General features: G+C 43.5%; 1 protein-coding gene across 1 annotated transcript; it reads left to right on the top strand.

Annotated features, from left to right (window-relative positions):
- The first annotated feature begins 10,169 nt into the window (after positions 1 to 10,169).
- On the top strand, positions 10,170 to 18,149 carry LOC119440058 (lachesin). Its single transcript, XM_049662723.1, has 3 exons — positions 10,170 to 10,294; positions 14,855 to 15,145; positions 18,130 to 18,149. Exons 1-3 carry the CDS (start codon positions 10,219 to 10,221, stop codon positions 18,147 to 18,149), a joined length of 387 nt encoding a protein of 128 aa, XP_049518680.1. The 5' UTR covers positions 10,170 to 10,218.
- Positions 18,150 to 22,554: the final 4,405 nt, after the last annotated feature.

The raw sequence follows: 22,554 nt of genomic DNA on the forward strand, positions 1-22,554 counted from the left end.
GTGTGTGTGTGTGTGTGTGTGTGTGTGTGTGTGTGTGTGTGTGTGTGTGTGTGTGTGTGTGTGTGTGTGTGTGTGTGTGTGTGTGTGTGTGTGTGTGTGTGTGTGTGTGTGTGTGTGTGTGTGTGTGTGTGTGTGTGTGTGTGTGTGTGTGTGTGTGTGTGTGTGTGTGTGTGTGTGTGTGTGTGTGTGTGTAAAAACTTTTTACTTACAAAAGTCCTGAGGCTCGACTATTTCAAGTCGAGGCGGGCCGCTCCCACGATGGCACCATTAGGCCCAGCCCTTCAGCCATAAAGATTATCTGGTTGTGAGGACTAATAGCTGAAGAAATTGAGGCCGAAGAATGGCAATCTGCAATTGTGAGCTTCACTGTACACTTTGGGAGTAGGGCCTATACGCAGAGCACCTTCTAGTTCTCCAACTGCGTAGGCCGCGCGTTGTTTCAGACTCTCGCAGCTCAGGCTATCCGAAAACATTCGAAGCCAGACGTGCGTAATCTACCGCGATCGAAACTCAAAGCTGTCGCAGCGTGCTCTATTGCATTAGCTGAAAAAGGTGCTCTCCTCTAAGAATAAAAACTTGCTTCCGACCATCTGTCCTTCTTTTGCACTTCGCCGCTCAAACCTGCCGCTAGAGTTGACAGAAAAAAAAAAGTATAGCGAGTGTTTACCTGGTGGACGTCGCTTTACCTTAGCAAATCCGCTGCGATACAAGACCTGGAAAGGAGCTTGTCACCGTCCATCCTACTTTGCATTCACTTTTACTGTTACCGGCGCCGGCCGGTGACAACCGGTGTCCGAAGGACCGCCCGCCGATTTCCGTCTTTATTTCTGCGCGCAATGTCTCATGTCAGGAACTTGTGCGCAGTAAGTGCCTGTCTCTGTCAGCGAAACGTTAATGTGAGGTCATACAGAACACTGTGCCACCTCGTATGGCAGCTGTGCTATATTGTACTCGGGGTACTAGACATAGAGATGTTCACTGCTTTGCGCATGCGCATGTGTGTCTTCCTTTTGTTTATTTTCTTTATTTGCCTATGGTTGAAAACGAAGCTATGAGGTAGGGAGAATTGACATTACATGTTCGTTTCTTTAATAATATATCAAAATCCCATCATCGTAAGGTTACCAACACTTTTGTAACAACACAGCAACAAATACCAAACTAACTAGCCATGGTTCGCATAGAAGGTAAATGTCCATTTTTACTACTAATGCTACATAAAGGACTCTGTAGCGTCTTTTAAACCATTTTTTTAAAGCTGTGAATTCAAACAATTAATGTCGTAATCCCACTTTGTTTAGTTCAGCTCTAACGCTATCTTGTCGCTCAAGCTGAGTCGTTAATAAATGTGATCAAGGTAAAAAGAAGAGTAAGCTACAGGTCACATATTGGTGTTTACACGTCACTTCTTGGTGTTCTTACTGCCTCGCCAAGAGCGAAAGTTCAGTTTAACTAGTAACAAGTTAACGTGAAAAAGCGGAAAACCTGTCATGCGAAATCAGCAAATGGAAATAGCTGAAGGCAAGTTCCTCGTTAAGATCGCTAGTGAATTATTTTTTATGTATCTTACCCAGCTCCGCCCCCAATGATGTCCGGCAACAGATTTAGCTATGATCTTTATTTTGAAGAGAATCGCTATTAACTTCATATGCAACCATGAGCTTACTTAACACAACGGGATAAAAGCAGCATATGATGCCATTTTTAACTTCTTCCGCGCAGCTAAACGTCTAAGCACAATCTCTTTGAAACGTAGTGCGTTATCATTGAGGTCATATGTAACCTACCACATCGATTAGCAGAAGGTCTGACTTGTGGAGCATGCAATCAAATTGCTGTTGGTGTTGTTATGCAAGAAATGGCAGGTGGCTTATCAGCCAAGCGGGGTAAATGGGTTGGAGAATCGATACGTGTCAATGAATCAAGCATCAAGTGTAAGCCCAACAAAACATTGGTTTGCTGAAGCATCAAGCTTGTGTAGGCATTCATGATGTAAGGCTTAATTCGTCCTATACATGCAAATTCTGTTCTGAAACCACCAGAAAGGTTTCGTGCAGAACTACCCGGGATCATTCGGGTACGACATGGATTTACTTAACACCACAACAGTCTGCATACCGCATTCTTGTCAGGCACTCTTAAGAAGACGACCTTTGCGGCATCTTCGCAGGAACGTGAACCTTGAGCCCTCTGAAGGTACCAGCTCTTCAGTCGGCTCAGCGGGTAGCTCGAGCTCATTGTCTCTCGTAGCCGTTCCGGCCGTCATCGCTGGCGCTCAGTTGCTGCACCCAATTTCCGGGGAAGCCGGTTCTCGTGAGAAACCCCGAGCTTGAGCCTTGGCGGCGGCGTCCTTTTCAAATGAAGAGAGATGCGCGGCAGCGGCCATAGACGCGGTAAGCTTTATGGTCGTGTCGTGCTGGCCCCGGATCCCCACCCCCTCTCCTTCGTTCGCCGCAGTTCTTCTCCGCGTGTCGATCCGGAACCACCTACCCGGGGTTTGTCACGGCCACGTCCTTTCAGATGTCGCGGCTTCCATATCCGGGGCTCGTGTCGACGTGTGTCGACGCGGAGTGGCTGGCTTAAGGCCGTAAGACGGGATCGTCCGTCTTTTATAGTGTTCGCTGTTTCTCGCTGTTTTTCGCATTGTGTTCGCGTCTGCGTTGGCGACGAAAAGTCGGCGTCATTGAGGAGGGGCGGACGGTCGTCTTTGAAGAGAAAGCTGTCCGCATGAGGTAGCGCGTGCTTCTGTCTTGAAGCTTATAGCTCGGCGCGCTATAGCTCCCACCGTTTTACTTAATGCGCGCATTCCCCTCATTATGCGGTCTTTTTCCTCCACTCATCTTTCCCATTGTGGACCTGCCAGCGGAGTGACGCGAACGTTGGGAGCGCTGAAGGCGAAAGCAAAATAACAATTGATTCGCATATTCCGTTCCGTTTCTGAGATTCCCCTTTTTGTGGCTGCACTTCGTTTTGATAAAACCCAAGGGCGTTGAGTTAAGTCTGTTTTACCTTTTAACTTCATATGGCTCACAATTTTGTAACACACTTTGTGTGCACATAATGACACCGTCTCCTCTGCGGCATTATATAAGGGAGAGAGAAAGACAAGAAGCAATGAATTCACTACTTTGAAGCAACCCTTACAAAAATTTTTGTAGAAAGTCTATATAAAGTGTATAGACATCTGTCTATGAAGTCAACAGACTTTTTGTAGACATTTCTTTAGACTAGTCTACGGACAGTCTATGGACTTATGGCCATACACTAATTGTAGACTAGTCTACAAAATGTCTGAGTCTATAGACTGACTATAGACTGTCTATAGATCAATGAATTTTCACTTTTGTAGACAAATGTCTGTAGAATGTCTATAGACAAAAGTCTATAGGCTTATATAGTTCTGCTTTTGTAGAAATAAGTCTATAAAAAGTCTATAGACAGATGTCTATGGACTATCTATAGACTATTCCTATAGACCGCTCTATAGACAGTCTATGGACTTATGGCCATACACTTTTTCTAGACCAGTCTACAAAATGTCTGAGTCTATAGACTGACTATAGACGGTCTATAGATCAATGAAAATTCACTTTTGTAAACAAATGTCTGCAGAATGTCTATAGACAAAAGTCTATAGGCTCATTTAGTTCTACTTTTGTATACGTGTCTATAAAATATCTACAAACGTCTATAGACTATCTATAGACTATTACTATAGACCAGTATATAGACAGTCTATGGACTTATGGCCTTACACTTTTTGTAGAATGTGGTAGTCTACCTACAGAGAGTTCCTGTAGATCAGTCTATAGCTAATCCATAGACTTCAGCCTTACAATTTTACAGGGTGTCCCAGCTAACTTAAATTTACTGAAGCTGTTCAATGAAAAATAATATTAAGAAAAGACGGTGCAATAAGATCCGATTTTAAGACCTATGGCGTGCATTCGGCCTTGAATTCAGAGGTCTGACCTTCAGGTCTTTTTATGATCATATATCTTGGACGGTGTTGTTTTTAACCTTTCATTTTCATTGACCAGCTTGGCTAAAATTACTGGGACACCATATATACTAGATAATACACCACATTTTTCTAACTATGTTTCGGCAGGCAATGTTATTCCATAAACACTCGCTGCTGGGGTTTGCTAATAAGCAGATTATTGGAAATGTCTATAAAAATTTATTGTATCCAGTGCGCATATGGGAACATACATAGGGAACTGTACATAGAAAAGCATGCATGCAGATGGAAGCAGTCAAAAATCTAAAATGTATGCAGCCGTGAATCATTATGTAAAGCTGCATGAGCATTTGTGTAATTGCACATTGAAGAAAGTTTAGTCGCATGCAATGCATTCGCTTGAATGAAATCTATCTACAAGGTAGTTAAAATTTTTGTTTACATATGGCGGCAACAAAATTTTGAACGTATATTATGCATGTGCACCTGTTGCTTCCCATCTGCATTTATGCATTCATGTTAATAGATTAATAATGATCCTGAACCAGCTGTACTCTCATATGTAGCAGAAAGAAATATTTCAAGCAATTCCACTAGTGCAGACTCATGTAGTGCAAAAAAGAAAACAAGTGCACCGATATTGAATTAAATGTTTTTATTGAACGATATAATACATTAATTTATTAAAATGCATGTCTTATGCTATCATCAAAAGAGAATATTTACATATTTAATGCTGCTTCCCCTTGGCAAGCACGGTTGCCTGGCTGGCCTTGACCTTCGTGTCAGCCGTTCCGAAGGTGCTGCAGGTGCATGCTGCAAATATGTAGATACAACAATGTGAGGAAACAAATGTGTATTCTTTGTACGTTCATAAAGCAGCTTAATATATTCGCTCAAACCACTTAAGTCAATCCTTATTACGGTTTAACTATGCCTAATGGCTGCTTGTCAATACAAAACAGTAGCATCGCATAATGTTTCACTCTACCGTATGATGAACAATTAAACTGTTACAATTGCTGCTGGCGCCAGCAACAGTATGTTACATTTTATGACAAGCCCATATGACACATTAATGTACTTATTTTAACCCAAATGATCTCTATATTAATTGCTGAAACTAGGCTACACAGTTGGACTGTTTACAATTTTGGCTGGTAATTAAATATACCCGTGCGGAATAATATGCTCAAATGAGTGACTGGAGTATTGAAGGTATCATGACAAAGATTGTCATTTATTTTCCTTAATACACATTTAAATGTCTTTCTTATACTCTTAACTGATACATCATTGGCCATAACTTCAATAGAAGGCAGATGGATTGATTGTGTTGATATGGTCACTTAGTTTCCTATAGATAATCATATCTTTTGGGCATGCTGACAAGGTTGCAAGTTAGGTATACCACATGAGCACCAGAAATACCCCGTGAGCACTTTCTGTGTTGTGGCACGACACATATGTACCTCCTGGGAAACAAAATTGAACTGTCATTACAATGAATGCTATCAAAGTAAATAATTGAAGGCGCTCTATAACATAAGTATATTTTTCTAGAGTTTCGAGGTTCAGGACACTTAGGCAATGCAAAAAGATTCAGTAAGAAATGTCCCATGTCAGCATGCTTCACTTTCATTTCTTTTTCAGAAAATGATACCAATTTGTAATTTTTGGGGGGAGTTGAAATGCTTCAAAAATATGTTTAAGACAGCGATTCTCTGGAAACATTGTATGGAAATAACAAGACAGCATACCTATGTTGTCATTTTCAATTTCCCTGATGTTTTTCCAAGCTTTCTCTGGCTGTTTTCATGAAAATTCCCTGACAGTCTATGACACCCGCTGTTTAGGGGCAATAAAAATATTGTGGTTTAATGCTTGCATAATTGTAATTATAAAGAATGACACGTCAGTCACTTGAAATGCACTATTAGATTCAGCTGAGTTGAATCACTTGTTTAATAAAGCTGAAAAGGGCTTGGCGAAGTTCGTAATTCATGGCAACACGAGCACAGCACAGAAAATCTTCAAACTCTCCTCAAACCCAATGGCTTCAGTTTCAAACGTGTAAAGCGTGCTTCCCCGAGCCACTAATTTATTGTTCTCCAATTCTTTCGGTTAAGTTGCGAAGCTGCGATTGACTGAGCTTATCGCGAGTTTCGTGCTCTGAAAGCTTTTGCGGTTATATATATTTATACTGGTTGCCAGGAGCCCCATAAATACTCCGACTTTTGACTTACGAAAACGGCAGCACACGCGGCTTGCTGATGCATGACCCGCAAACACGGCCTTTCGTCTGAGTACGCAAGCATTTATTCAACTGTACTATCGCGATGGAAAGAAACGCGAACAGCGGAGCGCGTGGCCGAAGCATAACTGAAGGCATAGTGCGCGCCGTCCAGTCATCACCATGGACATGCGCGCATGTCCGGTTTGATTGCTCTGTGCGATCATGCACCCCCTATACTGCGATATTTTTGTTTCTGTTAGTACAGTTTGCGCTCTCATCATTACTGCGACGTCACCTTTTGTCGTTTTCAAATAAAAGAGAAGTAAAATAGAAAGAAAATATCGCAATATAGGGGGTGCATCATCGCACAGCGCAATCAAACCGGACATACGCGCCTGTGAATGGTGATGACTGGACGGCGCGCACTATACATTCAGTTATGCTTCGGCCACGCGCTCCGCTGTTCGCGTTTCTTTCCATCGTGATAGTACGTCTCTTTTAGACAATTCGTCACTCTAGCACAATTACGAGGTATATACATAAAGCGCTTTAGATGAGTTTTATTAGACAGGCAGCGCAGCGTTTATGGCCGCCGATCGAGCGCCACAAAACGAGACCTGCCCACAGTACGCCGCTTAACACACACAATCCGCGCTCAGTATCCACGTTAAACATGGTGTATTTCCTTTTTCACGGGCATTGACAATGACGGTGAAATGAACAAGCGCGAGCGATCGCTTGCGTTAAACATTCCCTATAGTAGAATCGAGAACCCGAGCGCGTTTACAAAGCAAACGTCAAACCGACACTACGCCCGAGTCGCCTACATTACATGCAGCCGGTTCGCGCTACGAAATACGCTCACCTAGTCATGAGCTAGTGACGGAAAACATCTTCGCTAAAACTTACCGTTCAGTGTAGTTGACGTGTGATGCCACAAAGTCGAGACGAATACACAGACACCAAGGTGCAGGCAGCTCACCAGCAGCAACAAGCGTTGACTTGCCTGGCGCAGCCGTTGAGAATTCAAATCGACGCGGAGAGATGGCGCGCCGCCGTTGCTGCCGCTGCGCATGCGCAAGCGCTGCGGCCGGCGACGGCGTACGTGCTCCGAGAAATCTGAGCGCCTTTGCCCGTTTCTCTTCTTTTTTTTTTATTGTCGCTCTCTCTCTCTCTGCGTTCCATGCGCGCGAAACGGGTTGCTTTAACCTTCAGTTAAATTTCAGTTCTTTCCATGGAAAAAGGAAATGCCTTCGCGCGCTGTATTACAAACGCTGTGGGCAGGAGTGCACACTTGGATGAACGCAGTGTTTGTAAAAACCGTTAGCACGCACGTCAGGCGCTAGCATTATGGCCAGCGACGATGAGTAATGTAGTGCATTTCTAGCATAGCTTTCAACGTACCGCCAAATGGGATACCTAGCTGCGCACATGTTAGTGCAGTCTGTTCCGGTGATATGTCAAAGCAATCAATACACTAATGACGTACGCATATGCTCGGCCGCACGAGGCATATAGCGCCTGGAAAGGACTGGGTGGGCTCAGAGTATCAGCGCACATTGTAAGTGAACGAGAAGCTTTAATGAATTTATAGCGCGGGATATCAGTCTGCGAAAAACCACCCGATGTTAGTGATGCAGCCTAGATATGGGGAGAACCTAAAGAGTATCTGAGAATCAGACGACACATAAGGCGCACACCACATACACGACATCGGTTCATCGCACACTAGCAAATTCTGCGTTGTCAGCTGTACACATTACAAGTCTCTGTGCTGTTAGCATGATGCCTGTTTGTAATCCGCTTCTCGCTAAAACTGGCATTCATAACCTCGATTTACATGATTGGATCGGCATTTTGCTTTCTTTATTTTACTGCCGCAAAAGTAATGCTATGAAAAACAACTGTAAAGACTGTCTTGGGATTGCCGAGAGCGACTACGGAGGTCATATAATGTGGTGAACAAATGCGGAAGTATATACACCATGTCTATAATAAACTCTACAAGAAGGCTTTAAAGAAATGTCAGCAGTATATTCAATCCCAGTGGCTTATATAAAAACGTAGCTCCGTATTATCCGCCTGTAACTCCGCTTGGTTACAGCGTACACGGGTTGGGCCGAGTTTAACGACTCTTGTCTATAGAAGGCAAGTAAACCTGAAGCAATAACACTTTTACAATATCGCCTGTCCTTTAGTTCATCTCACAGCATACCGCAATCGGTATACGGTCTGTTCGCTCGAGTTAACATGATCTTTGGTGATATCCCACCCTATAGCCATCACCGGGGGGGGGGGGGATATAGGAAGCCATTAAAAATAATTTCAATCACATAGACGTATATATGCCGCCTCCGTGTGGTTCGCAAGGAAAAATTATCGTTGGGGATGCATTCCCGACTAACTATAGGTGCCGGGCCCAGAGGTTACATGTTAACAACCAGTGCAATACTGGATGAAACTCGGCGAGCTAGCACACTCTTAAACACCTAATCATCTGGTAAAATAACAATTAAGGACTGCGTAATTCAATGACAGAGATGCCATGGTGACCTTTATTGCTTTTCTCTGTAGACATTCTATAAACTGGCATCGGCTAAAGAAATAGCAAACAGAAAAAATTTTGCATATAAACGGCGTATAGACCGCTAATATAGACAAAAAATACAATTTAACGACTTTTGTCAAGACTAAATTTATAGACGGGGAATAGATAAAAGTAGACACCTTATCAACTTTCGCCTATAGAAAATCTATAAACCGGGCGTATACAAAATAATCAACACCTTATCGACTGTCGCCTATAGACAGTCCTTAGATACAGAATGAACAACAATAAATAGACACGGTATCGACTTTGGTCTATACGTAGTTTATAGAGTGGAAGATCACAATAAGAAACAAACAACTTATCGACTTCTTTCTGTAGACCGACTATATAATGGCAGTAGACAAAAAGAAACAAAGATCTTATTAACTTTTGTATATAGACAGTCTATAGACAATGAATGGACAAGAATAAATAGAGACCGTATCGAATTTTTTTCTATAGGTTGTCTATAGAGAGGAAGTAGACAAAAATAAGCAAACATCTTATCGACTTTTTTCTGTAGACCGACTATGGAATGGGAGTAGACAAAAAGAAATAAAAATGTTGTTAACTTTTGTCTATAGACAGTCTATAGACAATGAATGGGCAAGAATAAATAGAAACTGTATCGACTTTTTGCTATAGATAGTCTATAGAGAGGAAGCAGACAAAAATAAACAGACATCTTATCGACTTTTTTCTTTAGACCGACTATAGAATGGGAGTAGACAAAAAGTAATAAAAATCTTATTAACCTTTGTCTATAGACAGTCTATAGACAATGAATGAACAAGACTAAATAGAGTCTGTATCGACTTCTTTCTACAGATAGTCTATAGAGAGCAAGTAGACAAGAAGAAACAAACACCTTATTGACTTCTTTCTATAGACTGTCTATAGAATGTGAGTAGACAAAAAGAAATAAAAATCCTATCAACTTTTGTCTATAGACAGTCTATACTTATCAACTTTGGTCTATAGACAGTCTATAGATTATTTATCAACAGAAAAACAAATCTATAGAAAGGCAAAGTTGTCTAGAAGAAGTCTATAGACATTCTACAGACAGTCTAAACTCATTTTTGTAAGGGAAAGCAGAAGATTACAACCTCGTACGCGAAATTTATTCTACAAAACTTGAGTACCTTCCAACCTGCCTCGATAGACAAGAATATTTTGATCCAAGGGTTCTTTTGCCTTCTCACATGCGTAAATAATCCCTTCAGCAGACGGTTCCCGTCCTTGACCTTGCCTTTAATAAAATTCGTGTGCAGCGTTTCCCGGAAATCGAAGCTTAAACAACTATGGTGACATAAGTGACCGTGATTCGCACGTGCAAGAGTGAAACATGCCGTCCGACCATTCACCGTTGCAGTTCCATCTGTGAAAGGCACTTGGCTGAACATCACGAAGGTCTCCCGCCTGCACATGAGCGCCTACCTGTGCATCGCCTCCAACGGTGTGCTGCCCTCTGTCAGCAAGCGGATCATCCTTGAAGTCAGCTGTGAGTAGAGCGCCTGCTCAGCCTCATTTTTTTTTCACATTTTTTAATACTTATTCACTAATTCAAAGTTAATAAATTAACGCAATGTAAACATACGAGCAAAGGAAGAAACTAAGAGTGACATCACACTCAACAATCCGTGAGACAATACTGTGGTCGGTTAGCTGCGTACAGTAAAAGGCGACAATAAAACGTAAACAAAAGAAGCAATAACCACCGTTATTTTCACCATCAAATGAGCCCGTGCTAGAAAAAGTAAAAATGAAAACGCAAAGTACCTCTTTCTGACATATCGTAGCTGTTTAGCGATACACTTAGGCACGCGAACAGATAGCTTCCGCCATGGATCACGTGAGCACGTCCCAGCGGTGTACACAGCCGCACAGAGTAACACTTAATAGCGAACAAGCCGCTTATCTGTGTGCTCCTTTTCTGATAATGCCTCTGACGACCGTGATTTCATTTTACCTTTTTGTATATAAGGTTGCAAGAAGAGGCGAAAAGCACTCGGTGTCATTTAGATAATACAAGTGGAAGTTTTATCTCTCTTTAGAGTCGATAAGCAGACATCAGAAAGAGCAATTAAATAGTTCGAAACGCGGTGAAAATTATAATGTTTGTGAGAGCTTTTCCCACGGTAAGTGGCATTAAAAAAATTCAGGACAACGAAAAACAGGGGAATAAAAAGAAAAAAAAAACATAGATGTATAGCCAACGACTAATCACAGCAAGGCTTTCTTTTTTAATGCTTTAAAATATTTTTTTTGCACTTATCTCATCTTCTGTACTCTGCACGCGAGAATTCGAGCACGGATAACCCCGCGAAAAAATAAAAACACCCTCGGGATCGCTGAAACCATTTTACAGTGTACGCAAGCTACGCAGCGTTTAAAGCTGATGGCTTGTCTTCTCCAGTGAGATAAGTTTGTTTAATTTATTGTTTGCCGTACCTTACACCGTCGACAAAGCAAATTCCAAATGGACGAGCGAACCCTGGCAGCTGAGTCGTTCCCGAGAGAGTCGGCGCCCAAATCCCCTGGCTTTGCCGTTCGCGAGCTGGGCGTCGGAGAGGTCGAGATAAGCTTTCGCGCGCATCTCGAACGCGAATAAAGATTTTAAGCACGTCTTGATGCCTCTTCTGTTTTCTTTCTCTAAGTAAATGTTCGCGAATGCTCATTTCGTGAAAGCGCCCGAAAACGAAAACGAAAATGTACTCTCAAAGGCCTATTCGAACTTCTCAAAGCGACGTCTTCGGAATAAAGTAAACACCGCTGCTAAGAACGCATGCAGACATGAAAGGATGCCAAAGCTCGTTTTTTCTCTCTCTCTCATTCACTCGCTCTCTTATTTTCGTCGTTGAATGGTAGTCCCCTGGTGCTTATACAATGCCGTTTTACAGTTGTAGGAGCACTGTGTGACTGAACCACGCGCCATTTCTCGTTGAAAGCTTCACTTTACACCAGTGGACATGGCGCAAGAGTCATCAAGGCCATGCTCCCAGACTTTCCATCGACATTTTATTCTTTAGCCCGTCGGAGCACATTAATCACTCTGTTGACTCGAACCGCTAAGATCTTTAAACAGTGTTTTGGCTGATGTACGCGTTGATTAGGAATTCGTTTGTGCGCGGTCGTCGTTGCAGGCGACCGCGCACAAAATGGCGAAGAGGCAACCTTCCTGGTCAATGGGTGGATGGTCTTCTTTTTCTTTGTCATTTTTCCTTTGTCCGCTGCCCTCCCTCTAGCGCGTATTGTGCTTGTAAAATTTCACTATTTACAAAAGCGTTACGGAGAATAAATCCTAGAAGGGCAACATGTACAGTATAGCTTGCTGAGGAGCGTCCAGCACGTAAAGAGTGCCTCAGATGGTTGAGACTAACAGTGCCATGTTGGTCGAATCATACGTTCTTCCTAGAGTGGTCCTCGGTAAGTCAAATTCTAAGGGAAAGAAGAGCCATGGAACGCTACTGGAAGTGGCACTGTTTTGACGACCCATAGAAATAGGTCATGAATGCGTCGGCACAAGCTGTGTATTCCGCTCAAGGACGTGTTTGCGTTGTGACCGGACACTAAAGCGGTGCAAGCGGCGGCGCACTTAATATCACCGGCGTGGGAGCGACGTTGGTAGCCCCAGGAACGTTGGTAGACGTGGTAGACGTGGCAGCAGACCGGAGGCCAAACCGTAACCGTGTATTTTTCGTAGTCGCACAGGGTGCGCTCTGCTGCGCCCTTTATATTGCTCTTTATATTGCAACTCTTTATATTGCTACTCTTTATATTGCAACTGTCGCGTTTAATGAGCTACCTTGATTTGAAAATCAGTTGTATCAGAAGCATTTAGGGAAGAAAGCTCCTGGCTTCTTTTTCAGACCTTGATATCTGCAGGTTGTTACCTTCCTGAATAGCAGAACAGATTTCAACCCCGGGTATTGTTGGTGATATAAAGTTCATCTTAAATAGTTTGAAATAAACAGGACTGAACTGAACTCAGCTATATTTCTATAGATGAGAAAGTCATTTCTGGGTGCACTATTGGCTAAAAGCTGATACAAATAGCTTGACGAAAACGAAAGCTTGTACAAGGCTGGAAGTATAAATTTTTTTTAAAGTCAATTTTCGTGCAACTGTCGGCGAAATTTTTGTAGTCGAAGCCGACTACGGAGAGTAAACAAATGTTTCGACAGTGCGTCTTGCACCATAGGCACATCAGTTGGTTGCCCCCACCTAGCAGTTCAGCAACACAAAAGAAAGAATCAAGAGAGCTGGAAACTTTCATCATGCTCATTGTGTTGGCCTCTCTTGACGCGCCAGCTGGCGTGCGTGTACGTGTGGCAAAACAAGCTTTCGTAACTGCTCAGGCATCGTGTTTTCGTGGGCGGTGCGTAACGAGAGGAAGAGGAGGAAAGAGAAAAGCACAAGGCAGGGAGATTAACTAGCATAGAGTCTGGTTGGCTACCAAGGTGACAGAACAATACACCCTGCGTCCGTGTCCACGTGAATAAAGACGAAAAAGAGGCATTCGATTCGATTCTACTTTCCTTAATTTCTTTTCTTGCTGTGTAATCTCGGCTGTGCTCCGCAGTGAACTGCCACAAAACAATTGTTCTCGGAGCCATATCTTACAGTTCTTACGCGTCCGTGACATTGCTGTCCTTGGAGATTCGAAGACACCCATGTATTCCACAGCTGTCAGCGAATTTCTTCTTTCTCAAACGGCGAAGCCAAGCCATGCCAATGCATTGTTAGGCTCAGTTTTAAGTGTTTCCTTTCACATCGGAGCCATCTTTTTGGCATCGGCGGCGCTTTCGTAACCTTAACTTGCTCGGCAAACTTCGGTAGATCGATGACATAAGCAAGAAATGTTGCTTTTGTCGTTTACCCCCTTTACGCTCTTCTGAGTGCGTCCCATTTAAAGGTTACGAATCAGTCGGTCCTTGGCACGTGGTAGATGCACCATTAGAAACCGCTTCGCGCACCACCGAGTGAGTCCCGGTATAACACGAAAAAGCGCCGATACACGGCTGCTGGAACTTCGTGGCGTCGTCTTGTTTTGCAATCCTGTACCAGTGTGTTGCACCCGCGCCGCCGCACGTGAAGAGCTGGCTGGCTCCTTTCGCCTAGATCACCGACCGACGCCAGTGTGTCTGCCATGCCACCTACAAGTTTTAATCTTTATGGTGAACACGTATGCGCTTACGAAACAGTTTTGAAAAAATGAGCTTAGGAAGTAAGAACGCACAAGTGAAGAAACCTTGAAAAACGAGCAGGACATTGCCCATGAGGGAGACGTGTACAGAATGTTTCAGTTGTCAGACCTCGATGGAAATTTAATCGTTATAGATACCAAATTTCCCGTTCCTATTGATTGCGACTGCTGTTCGCAACGCTTGTCTGATTCGGCTGGCTCACGCAAATAAAACTTGCAGGCAAATTTTAGAAGTCCGGCCGCGAAACTTCAAGTCCGAGACTACTAATTTCTGGCAGCCTCTAAGATAGAGCGGACTGAATTTGTGCGCGTCTGCACGTTTTCCTGCGCAGGCGTGACGTCGCAATGTTTGCGAAATTGGGAAACGACGTTAACAAGTGACGCAAACAAGATGGATAATTGCTCCTATAGCTGCCACACACCCACGAGTGCACTCAATTTTTTTGTGAACTTGCCGAGTAACCCTGCGCATAAACTGTATTAGTCGGCAAGAGTATCAGCCATTGCATCATTTCATGGTTATTCCTCATCCTTCGCTATCTACTTCTGTCTCCCTTCTCCTTCAACCCACTGTGAAGGAGCATTCCGGAGGCGCCGCCTTCCTACCCCGTTTATATTCCTTTTATCCTTCCCCTATTGCAGGGTAGCCAACCAAGCCATTTTCTGCATGGGCAACATTCCTGCCCTACCTCCTTCTTTTCTCTCTCTCTCTCTCTCTCTCTCCCTCCTTGTATGGTTGTAACCAAGACATGTCTAATTCACCTGTTTAGGGTTTCTCCTTCTATCTTTTCGCTGTTTCTAAGTTTGATGCAAAGCCTCAGAATTATGTGCTTTATATTTTTTGGCGTTTCGCAGTCGCGCCCATGATATGGATCCCGAACCAGCTGGTCGGCGCGAGCGTCGATACCGACGTGACCCTGGACTGCAATCTGGAGTCGCACCCCAAGTCGGTGACCTACTGGACGCGCAACACGGACACCATCATTCACCAGAACTCCAAGTACTCGGTGGTCACGGTGCAACACGCCATGTACAAGGTCCAGATGCAGCTCATGATCCGCAGGCTCAAGCCCGAGGACTTTGGCGAGTACCACTGCGTCGCCAAGAACTCACTGGGCGAGACGGAAGGAACCATCAAGCTCTACGGTGAGAGGCCAGCAATGTCTTTGTTCTTGTTAGAGATTTTGGTGGGCGCGAACTATTGCAGACAGCAAAACAGCATATTGAGGCCTATGGTTCTGTATTTCAAGGCTTGAACTTTGGATTTCGTGCAACTATAAAAAAAACAAAAAAACTACGAGGCCAGTTACCCCAATTTCTATCAAGTTGACGGCGCTGCAAACGAATGACAAGTGCTGGAAGGAATACGCAGACTTGACCACCTGCGAATTTCAAAATTCGTAAAAATACCACAGACACAACCTGGTATAAGCGAAAGGGGCGAGGGGGCATTTCACGATTTTTTTTACAAGTTGCCCTGAGCACACGGTCTTTGTGGGACACATACGCGCTTTATATTCATGATGATTTACTTTAGACGCAGCTCAAACGCAGCAACAGATATTCACAAGCCACACATTTTTTTTTTTGACTACAGCAACATTTTCAGTGACTTCGCTGCCGCCGATTTCACCTGCTTCAGGAAGTACCCTGAAAAAATTGCTGGGGGCAAGTAACCCTCTTAATTGCATTGGTGTCTCTCGCTGCCAAAACACAGCCGGCATAGGTGGCGTCACAATTTCTTTTTGGAATGCAGTTCTCGCAAACTCCCCATCAATGTACCTTTCGTAGAACTTGACGCAACCTTGGTAAAATTAGAGAACGAGCCCAAATTCGTAGACTTTACGAAAGAATCCGTGAAGCTTTTCACGTATTGCATAAAAAGAGAACTAGTCAACGTCATGCACACGGAACCCAATTTTTAGGAGGCGGCGATGGTCTATAGCCAACTCATGAGAGATTAAAAGAATTAAAAAATAAATAATAATGAAGAGAAATATGGGGTTTTACATTCCAGTGCAACACATGGGGTTGCTGTCTACCATCTTGTATTATAAATTGGATAAAACAGTACTTATCCAACCAAACTCAGTTTGTTGATGTTGATGGATACTCATCCACGCGCTTGCCAGTTACGTCTGGTGTGCCTCAGGGAAGCGTCTTGGGACCAATTCGTTTTCTCATGTATGTGAACGATATAACCGCAGCTGTGTGTCCTGATGTGCAAATTAGGCTCTTTGCCGATGATTGTTTGATTTTCAAAAAGGTAACATGCCAAAATGACCAAATTTCTTTAAACTCTAGTCTAGCGAAAATCCACGAATGGTGCACAACATGGTCAATGTCCCTGAATTCCGAGAAAACTGTACTGCTACGTGTAAGCAATAAAAGACAACCTTTCTTATACACGTATAAAATTAGTACTGGCACCGTTGCAGAAGCCACAGAGTACAAATATTTGGGATTGACGATCTCCAACAAACTCAAATGGTCCTCCCACATCGAAAACATCTGTACAGCAGCTACTCGCAAACTTGGCCTACTTAGGCACAGACTGAAAAACGCGACCCCCGATGCAAAGCTTCTCGCCTACAAAACTTACGTTTTGCCTAAAGTTGAATACGCGAGCGTAATTTGGGATCCCCACTACAAAAAAGATAAGCAAAGGCTTGAGATGGTACAGAGGCGAGCAGTACGCTTCATATTTAACAAATATAAGAGAACAGATTCACCATCATCTTTAATGCTGGCAAATAAGATTAGAGCAGCGCAGGAAAATATCAAGACTTAAATTTTTATTCTTGCTTTATCACAACAGACTTAATGTGAATGCGCGTGCATTTATTCTGCCATTTTTGTCACGTACATCGAGAAATCGACATTCACATAATCTACTTTCTTATCAAACGCGCACTAATCTTTTTAAGTACTCTTTTTCCCACGAACCATTTCTGATTGGAATTCGCTGCCTGAAAATATTGTTTCTTTAGAATCTGCAAGTGCATTTGAAAGTGCGCTACTTACTGATTTAGAAATGCAGTAAACCACTGACTGTGACTTTTTTTTCGCTTTCACTTTTGCATTTCGTCGTTTTTTTCACTACGTGCTTTATTGATGCAGTGTTACTTCATAACTTGCAAATACTGTATTTACGCACCCGACGTATTCCGGGAAGAGTTCTTTTTTTGTTTACTTTTATACTTCTTATAGTATGCGTCACTTACTATGAACTGTGTTATTTTGTTATCTTGACAGGCTGCGCTGTTCTACTTCTAGATATGCGTAAGATTGCTTTGTTTCCCTTTTCTGTGAGCTTGAGTGCCTTACGGCTCCATTTGTGCTTGTAAATTTGAAACTGTATATTTTCCCACCTGCATGGTCCTTCGTGACCGCAGTATACTGTAAATAAATAGAAGCTGTAGTGGAGGCCTACGCATTAATTTCGCCCGGCGAGTACTTTTTGATGTCTGCCCAAAGCATGGTGCACGAACGTTTTTGCACTTCCCTCCTATAGAAATGCAGCCGCAGCGATTTAAAACTAAACTCGTGACCTCGTGCCCAGCACCAGAACGCGATCGCCACATAGGCACTGTAGGGCATAAAGAGAACTACAATGGCAAGAAAAGTTAAGGTACGAAATAGAATGAAGCGATATTGGTCTAATAAAAGAAGGCGGCAGACAATAATAGTTGTAATCGCACTGCCAAAAAACGCAGAATTGCGTGACATTATAATGCAAAGTGACACAAAACGAAAAAAAAAATATGTATGTCACTGGCAGCTGCAGTACACCATACAAATGTGAGGCATGATTTAGCAGTACAATCAGGAAAGAAAAGGGGGAAAAAAAGCTGTACTAGTCTTCTTCGTACTTTTGGCACGCTATGTTGTTCCCCTTAATTTTGTATTTTCCTGTTTATGTCATATAGCTCAATCTCATGACTTCTGATTCTTGTTCTCGGTATATCAGGCTCTTTCCTTGCTGCAATCCTGAGCTGCACAATTCAGTTTGTTGAGTAGGTACTGTTTCTTTCGGTGACGTCATGTGCGTTTTATTACCGCGAAATATGTGATGTCTCACTGCTGGAGACACATGTGTTTTTCCTGTCAACGTTTATGTTATTTTCCAGCAGTCTCGATGCTTTACTAGATCCTAATGGAATTGAATTATCCCCGCACAAGATATCAGGCTTATAAGAGGTTCTGAGGCTATCCGATTTTGAATAAACCGGGTTTACCTCGGGTGAGCTGTTAGAGCACATGATAAACGCATCCGCTCTATTGCTTTGCTCACTAAGAAATCGACAACTTGTCCAGTGTTGCCACAACCAATACCTCCTACGTGAACAAACTAAAAAAAAATCTGTACCATTTGATTTCTCAACGAAACTAGGCTACCTCAGGAGCTGTGGCCGCTGAGTTCCATAAAAGTCGTTAAAGGAGTCAGAAATAGCTTTGCAACTAATGTCATTCAAATCATCATCATCAACAACCCATATTTATTTCCAATGCAGGACGAAGGCCTCTCCCTGCGATCTCCAAATACTCCTGTCTTGCGCTAGCTGATTCCAACGAGCTTCTGCAAATTTCCTTAATTCATCCCCCCGCCTAGTTTTCTGCAGTCCCTTCTCTTGGCACCCATTCTGTAACTCTAATGGTCCACCGGTTATCTACCTTACGCATTACATGGCCTGCCCAGCTCCATTTCTTTCTCTTAATGTCAGCTAGAATATCGGCTATCCCCGTTTGTACTCTGATCCACACCGCTCTCTTCCTGTCTCTTAACGTTAACCCTAACATTGTTCGTTCCATCGCTCCTTTATGCGGCCCTTAACTTGTTCTCGAGCTTCTTTGTTCATTCAAATATGTGCTGCGAGAGGAAAACAAAAATTCAGTAACAATTCAGGAGTGAATGCGAGAGAAATGCGTGCGCAATACGTCGCACATCGCTTGAGGTCCCGGATTCATGATTTAAATAAATAAACCACGTTCACCACATTGGGGCCAAAGTGTTGTTCATGAGCTCACTCGATACGCCTCCGACCTCTTCGAGGAGCGAAGTGCAACTGACGGTGTTGCGGAGCAGACCAACGACAATTGCACTATATATATATATATATATATATATATATATATATATATATATATATATATATATATATATATATATATATATATATATATATATATATATATATACTTTGCATTCAGAAATTCTGTATCTTGCCAGATATTGAAGACGCACCAGGCAAAAAAAAAGTTGTCGCAGTTTCACCTGAAAGGTGAAGCATCAATTGCGATAGCAAACTTGAAGAGAGCTATACGGAGTAATGATAGCAGCTTTATCAGCTGTATAAACTTGGACATGCAGCAGCACCGGCAACACGCAGAACTGTTGTCGACGCCGTCGGCGTTTTGCTCGCGTTCGCTCAAAATGCGTGCGGCGTTGGTGACTGTTGCCGGAGCCTCTGATATAAATAGGCACTTGGTGCCGCAGCTAAACGTCGCCTCCCTTCCCTCCCCCTCCCCCCCACGGCCTTTCGTGCGTCGAAAGAAGGCACGTTTGCGCTACATATATGGTGATTGTAGAGGAGGAAAGAGACGCCTACTTCTGCAGCCCTTAAGGGAGCACAGAGCAGAACACACGTTTGTTCTCCGCCGTGCGTTCACTCCCCGTGAAAGCGCGCGTCCCTCGCGCCCTTTCACTCGCACATACAGCGTTCGGCGCGCGGCGACGATTTCATCTCCACTGACGTCATACGGAACCTCACGGCGACGGCGACGGCGACGGCGACGCCGACGGCAGAAATCTGCTTTTGAGTGTCCATATAATTGCTATCGCAATAAAAAGACAAAGCTTCGCATTCAAACATATTGAGTATCCAAATTACGGCTGGGAGGCAATGTAAGCCTGCACGCGCCCGGGCATCAACTTTAGGGTCATAGCAGCAGACATATATATCAGAGGCGGTTAGCAAGAGGCATCAGTGCTGGATAGAGAGAACACAAGGAAAGGAAAGACCGGCCGGTGTCAACCAGACAGGCGTCCGGTTGGCTACCCTACGCTTGGAGAAAAGAGAATAGAAAGAGGAAACGAAGGAGAAAGGAAGGACTTCGCGTACTCAACAGGACGCTCCGCAGAACTGTAAACGGAAGTGCTATAAACGATAAGTGTGTCGGGATCAGTGCGCTCATCTTCGATAGCCTCGGGGCAACCCTGAGAGGTTGCCTCTACAGGTTATCGTCACAACTTCTCAATATCGCGGAAACCATCGTGACATTCTGTAAGGGCAGCGATATTGGGGGAGAAGCTTGAGTGACTTACTATATGTTTCCCGCTTTTTCTTTTTTTTTCTTTCGACAGCCTTACACATAGTCGCGAACACCGCAGATTTCGAGATTTGGACCAAGTGTGCATAACAGCTTTTAAACGAAAACTACGCAGTGCCCTGCTTAAATGAACTTCATTATGAATGGCAATTACGCTTCTGACATTTTCGTTGGTACGAACGGTCTTCAGCGAACATCTTTTGTTTGATGCTGACAGAATTCAAATAGGCCTGTCACCGCAAGGTGATGGAGGGCGCTGCTACCTTTCTTATCTTTAAGGCAAAAGTTGGCGTTGTTGTAGTGCATTAAGAACATTCCTTTGTTTCTCGACTGCTGGTATGGAGCCTGTTCCGAGAGCAGCTCAGGGGTGCGGGAACTGGCAGTCCGGCATGGTGCCAGGAATAAACGCCTAAGGAGAAGGAAAGGAAGAGGCTAGAGGGTGCAGGGCGAGCCGCCCAGAGAGCATAATCGAACGCGTTCATCACGCGCTCCCTAAAGCCCATTTTTCTTATTTTTAGCGAGCCCCAAAACCGCAGCGGTATTCACGTCAGCTCTCAATTTTCTCTGCTCCGAAGCGCAAACGAAGTGCTCTTCGCTTCCCACTGTAGTTTCCTCTTTTCTAAGCATTCCTTTCCCTTTCCCACAACTCTCTGTTCCTTTACGTGGGTATCTGAGTAGGCCTATATACCTCTGTGTGTTTGTGTTTGCGTTCGTACGTTTGAGTGCGGGCGTGTATGTGTCAGTTTATGTTTATGCGTGTGTATGCGCGCATGCACTCCTGCGCGACTGTACACACACACACACACACACACACACACACACACACACACACACACACACACACACGTGTGTGTGTGTGTTTGCGTGCGTGCATACTTGCTCGCAGGTTGATAGGAAAACAGCCGAATGAAAATGACGTCTAAGGGGCAAGAGTGAAAACCTCGGGGAATAAGTGAACAGATATATGTCCACGAAAAAAAAAAACATTACGAAGAAAGCACTGGTGTTCCCGATACGGAGCATTGGGAGGAGAGGAAACGGATCACGTGCGAATTAAGAAGAATAAAGGACATTTTATTTTAGTGCTTTCTTTATTTCTCATTTGCTCCTCTTCCAGGAAAAACGAAAAAAAAAAACCGAAAAGGTGATCGTATTTTCCGTCTCACTCAATATTTATTTCTTTTTTCCCCTCTCGCCATTCCCCAGACTACCTTCTTCGTCGTCCACTCAGTATGCTTGGCGGCCTATTCATAACACAGTCGATAGGGTCGTTCCCTACAGCAGACTGTTTAGGCGGCGGCAGGCGGGGAACTTGCCATCGCGAAAGAAGGATTTGTGGAGAGGAATTTCGCGCTTTTCCCGTAATTAAAACGTTAAATTCCCTTCTTCATCCGCGCTTCGACTCCCCACAAGCCCGAAAACCTGCATTTTGTATGTCTTTTTACGGCGGTGGCTTTTCACTTGCGTTGTATCTGCGTGTGCGGTTTTTTTTAAATTTTTTTTTTTACTTTTTTGCGTCTCGAAAATGAATTGCCTTCGTCTCTGGATTCCTGCTAACCGCAGGACCTTATATCTTGCTCTATCCGGACTTAACGCATGGGAATTCAGAAAGGCTTCACTTCACATTGCTTTTTTTTATATAAGTATTTTTTTAAACCCCCAAGAGGCTGCCTTTATAAAAGTTCGTTCTTTTTCATTTTTTCGCCAAGATATGCCGGCAAGAGAGTTGAAATAAAACCTCGCCAGTTTACTTAATGTTTCGCATGTCTTTCTTGAAGCGAGATCGAGCGATGTGAATTGCTTTTAAGGGCTTCTTTTTGAGTCAATGCGTAGAACGTACACGAGACAACATGACGGGATTGCTCTTCTGTGTGGTATAATAAATCTTTTATTGAAATGGTGGTTAGGTTAGGTTAGTTAAGATTAGGTAATTCAAAGCTCCGCGCAATAGCCTCGGTATGTCGCTGACTGATTGCATGTATAGCTTTTATTTTTAATTTTGTACGTAGTTAATTTTTGAAAAAAGGAACTCCCAGGCCTTTCCTTTACTCGTGTAAATACTGGTACAGACCATAATATACCAAGAGACTTCTATCGATCTACGTAGGTTCTTGCATTTCTCGGAATATTGAAACCACGAGCTGCCCTTCTGCTAAGTCTTTACGCTAAAAGCCTAGACGCAAGCACGTCATTTTTGACGCAGCTCTCTTGTTCCTTTTTTTTTT

This window comes from Dermacentor silvarum, chromosome 2 (genome assembly GCF_013339745.2).
Source record: "Dermacentor silvarum isolate Dsil-2018 chromosome 2, BIME_Dsil_1.4, whole genome shotgun sequence".
Taxonomy (NCBI): domain Eukaryota; kingdom Metazoa; phylum Arthropoda; class Arachnida; order Ixodida; family Ixodidae; genus Dermacentor; species Dermacentor silvarum.

What these genes read in the sequence shown, in the direction of transcription:
- LOC119440058 (XM_049662723.1), top strand. Translation starts at nt 10,219, where the DNA reads ATGAGCGCCTACCTGTGCATCGCCTCCAACGGTGTGCTGCCCTCTGTC. An exon ending in GATCATCCTTGAAGTCAGCT is followed by an intron (nt 10,295 to 14,854) that starts GTGAGTAGAGCG and finishes GGCGTTTCGCAG; the next exon opens with TCGCGCCCATGATATGGATC. An exon ending in AGGAACCATCAAGCTCTACG is followed by an intron (nt 15,146 to 18,129) that starts GTGAGAGGCCAG and finishes GTTATTTTCCAG; the next exon opens with CAGTCTCGATGCTTTACTAG.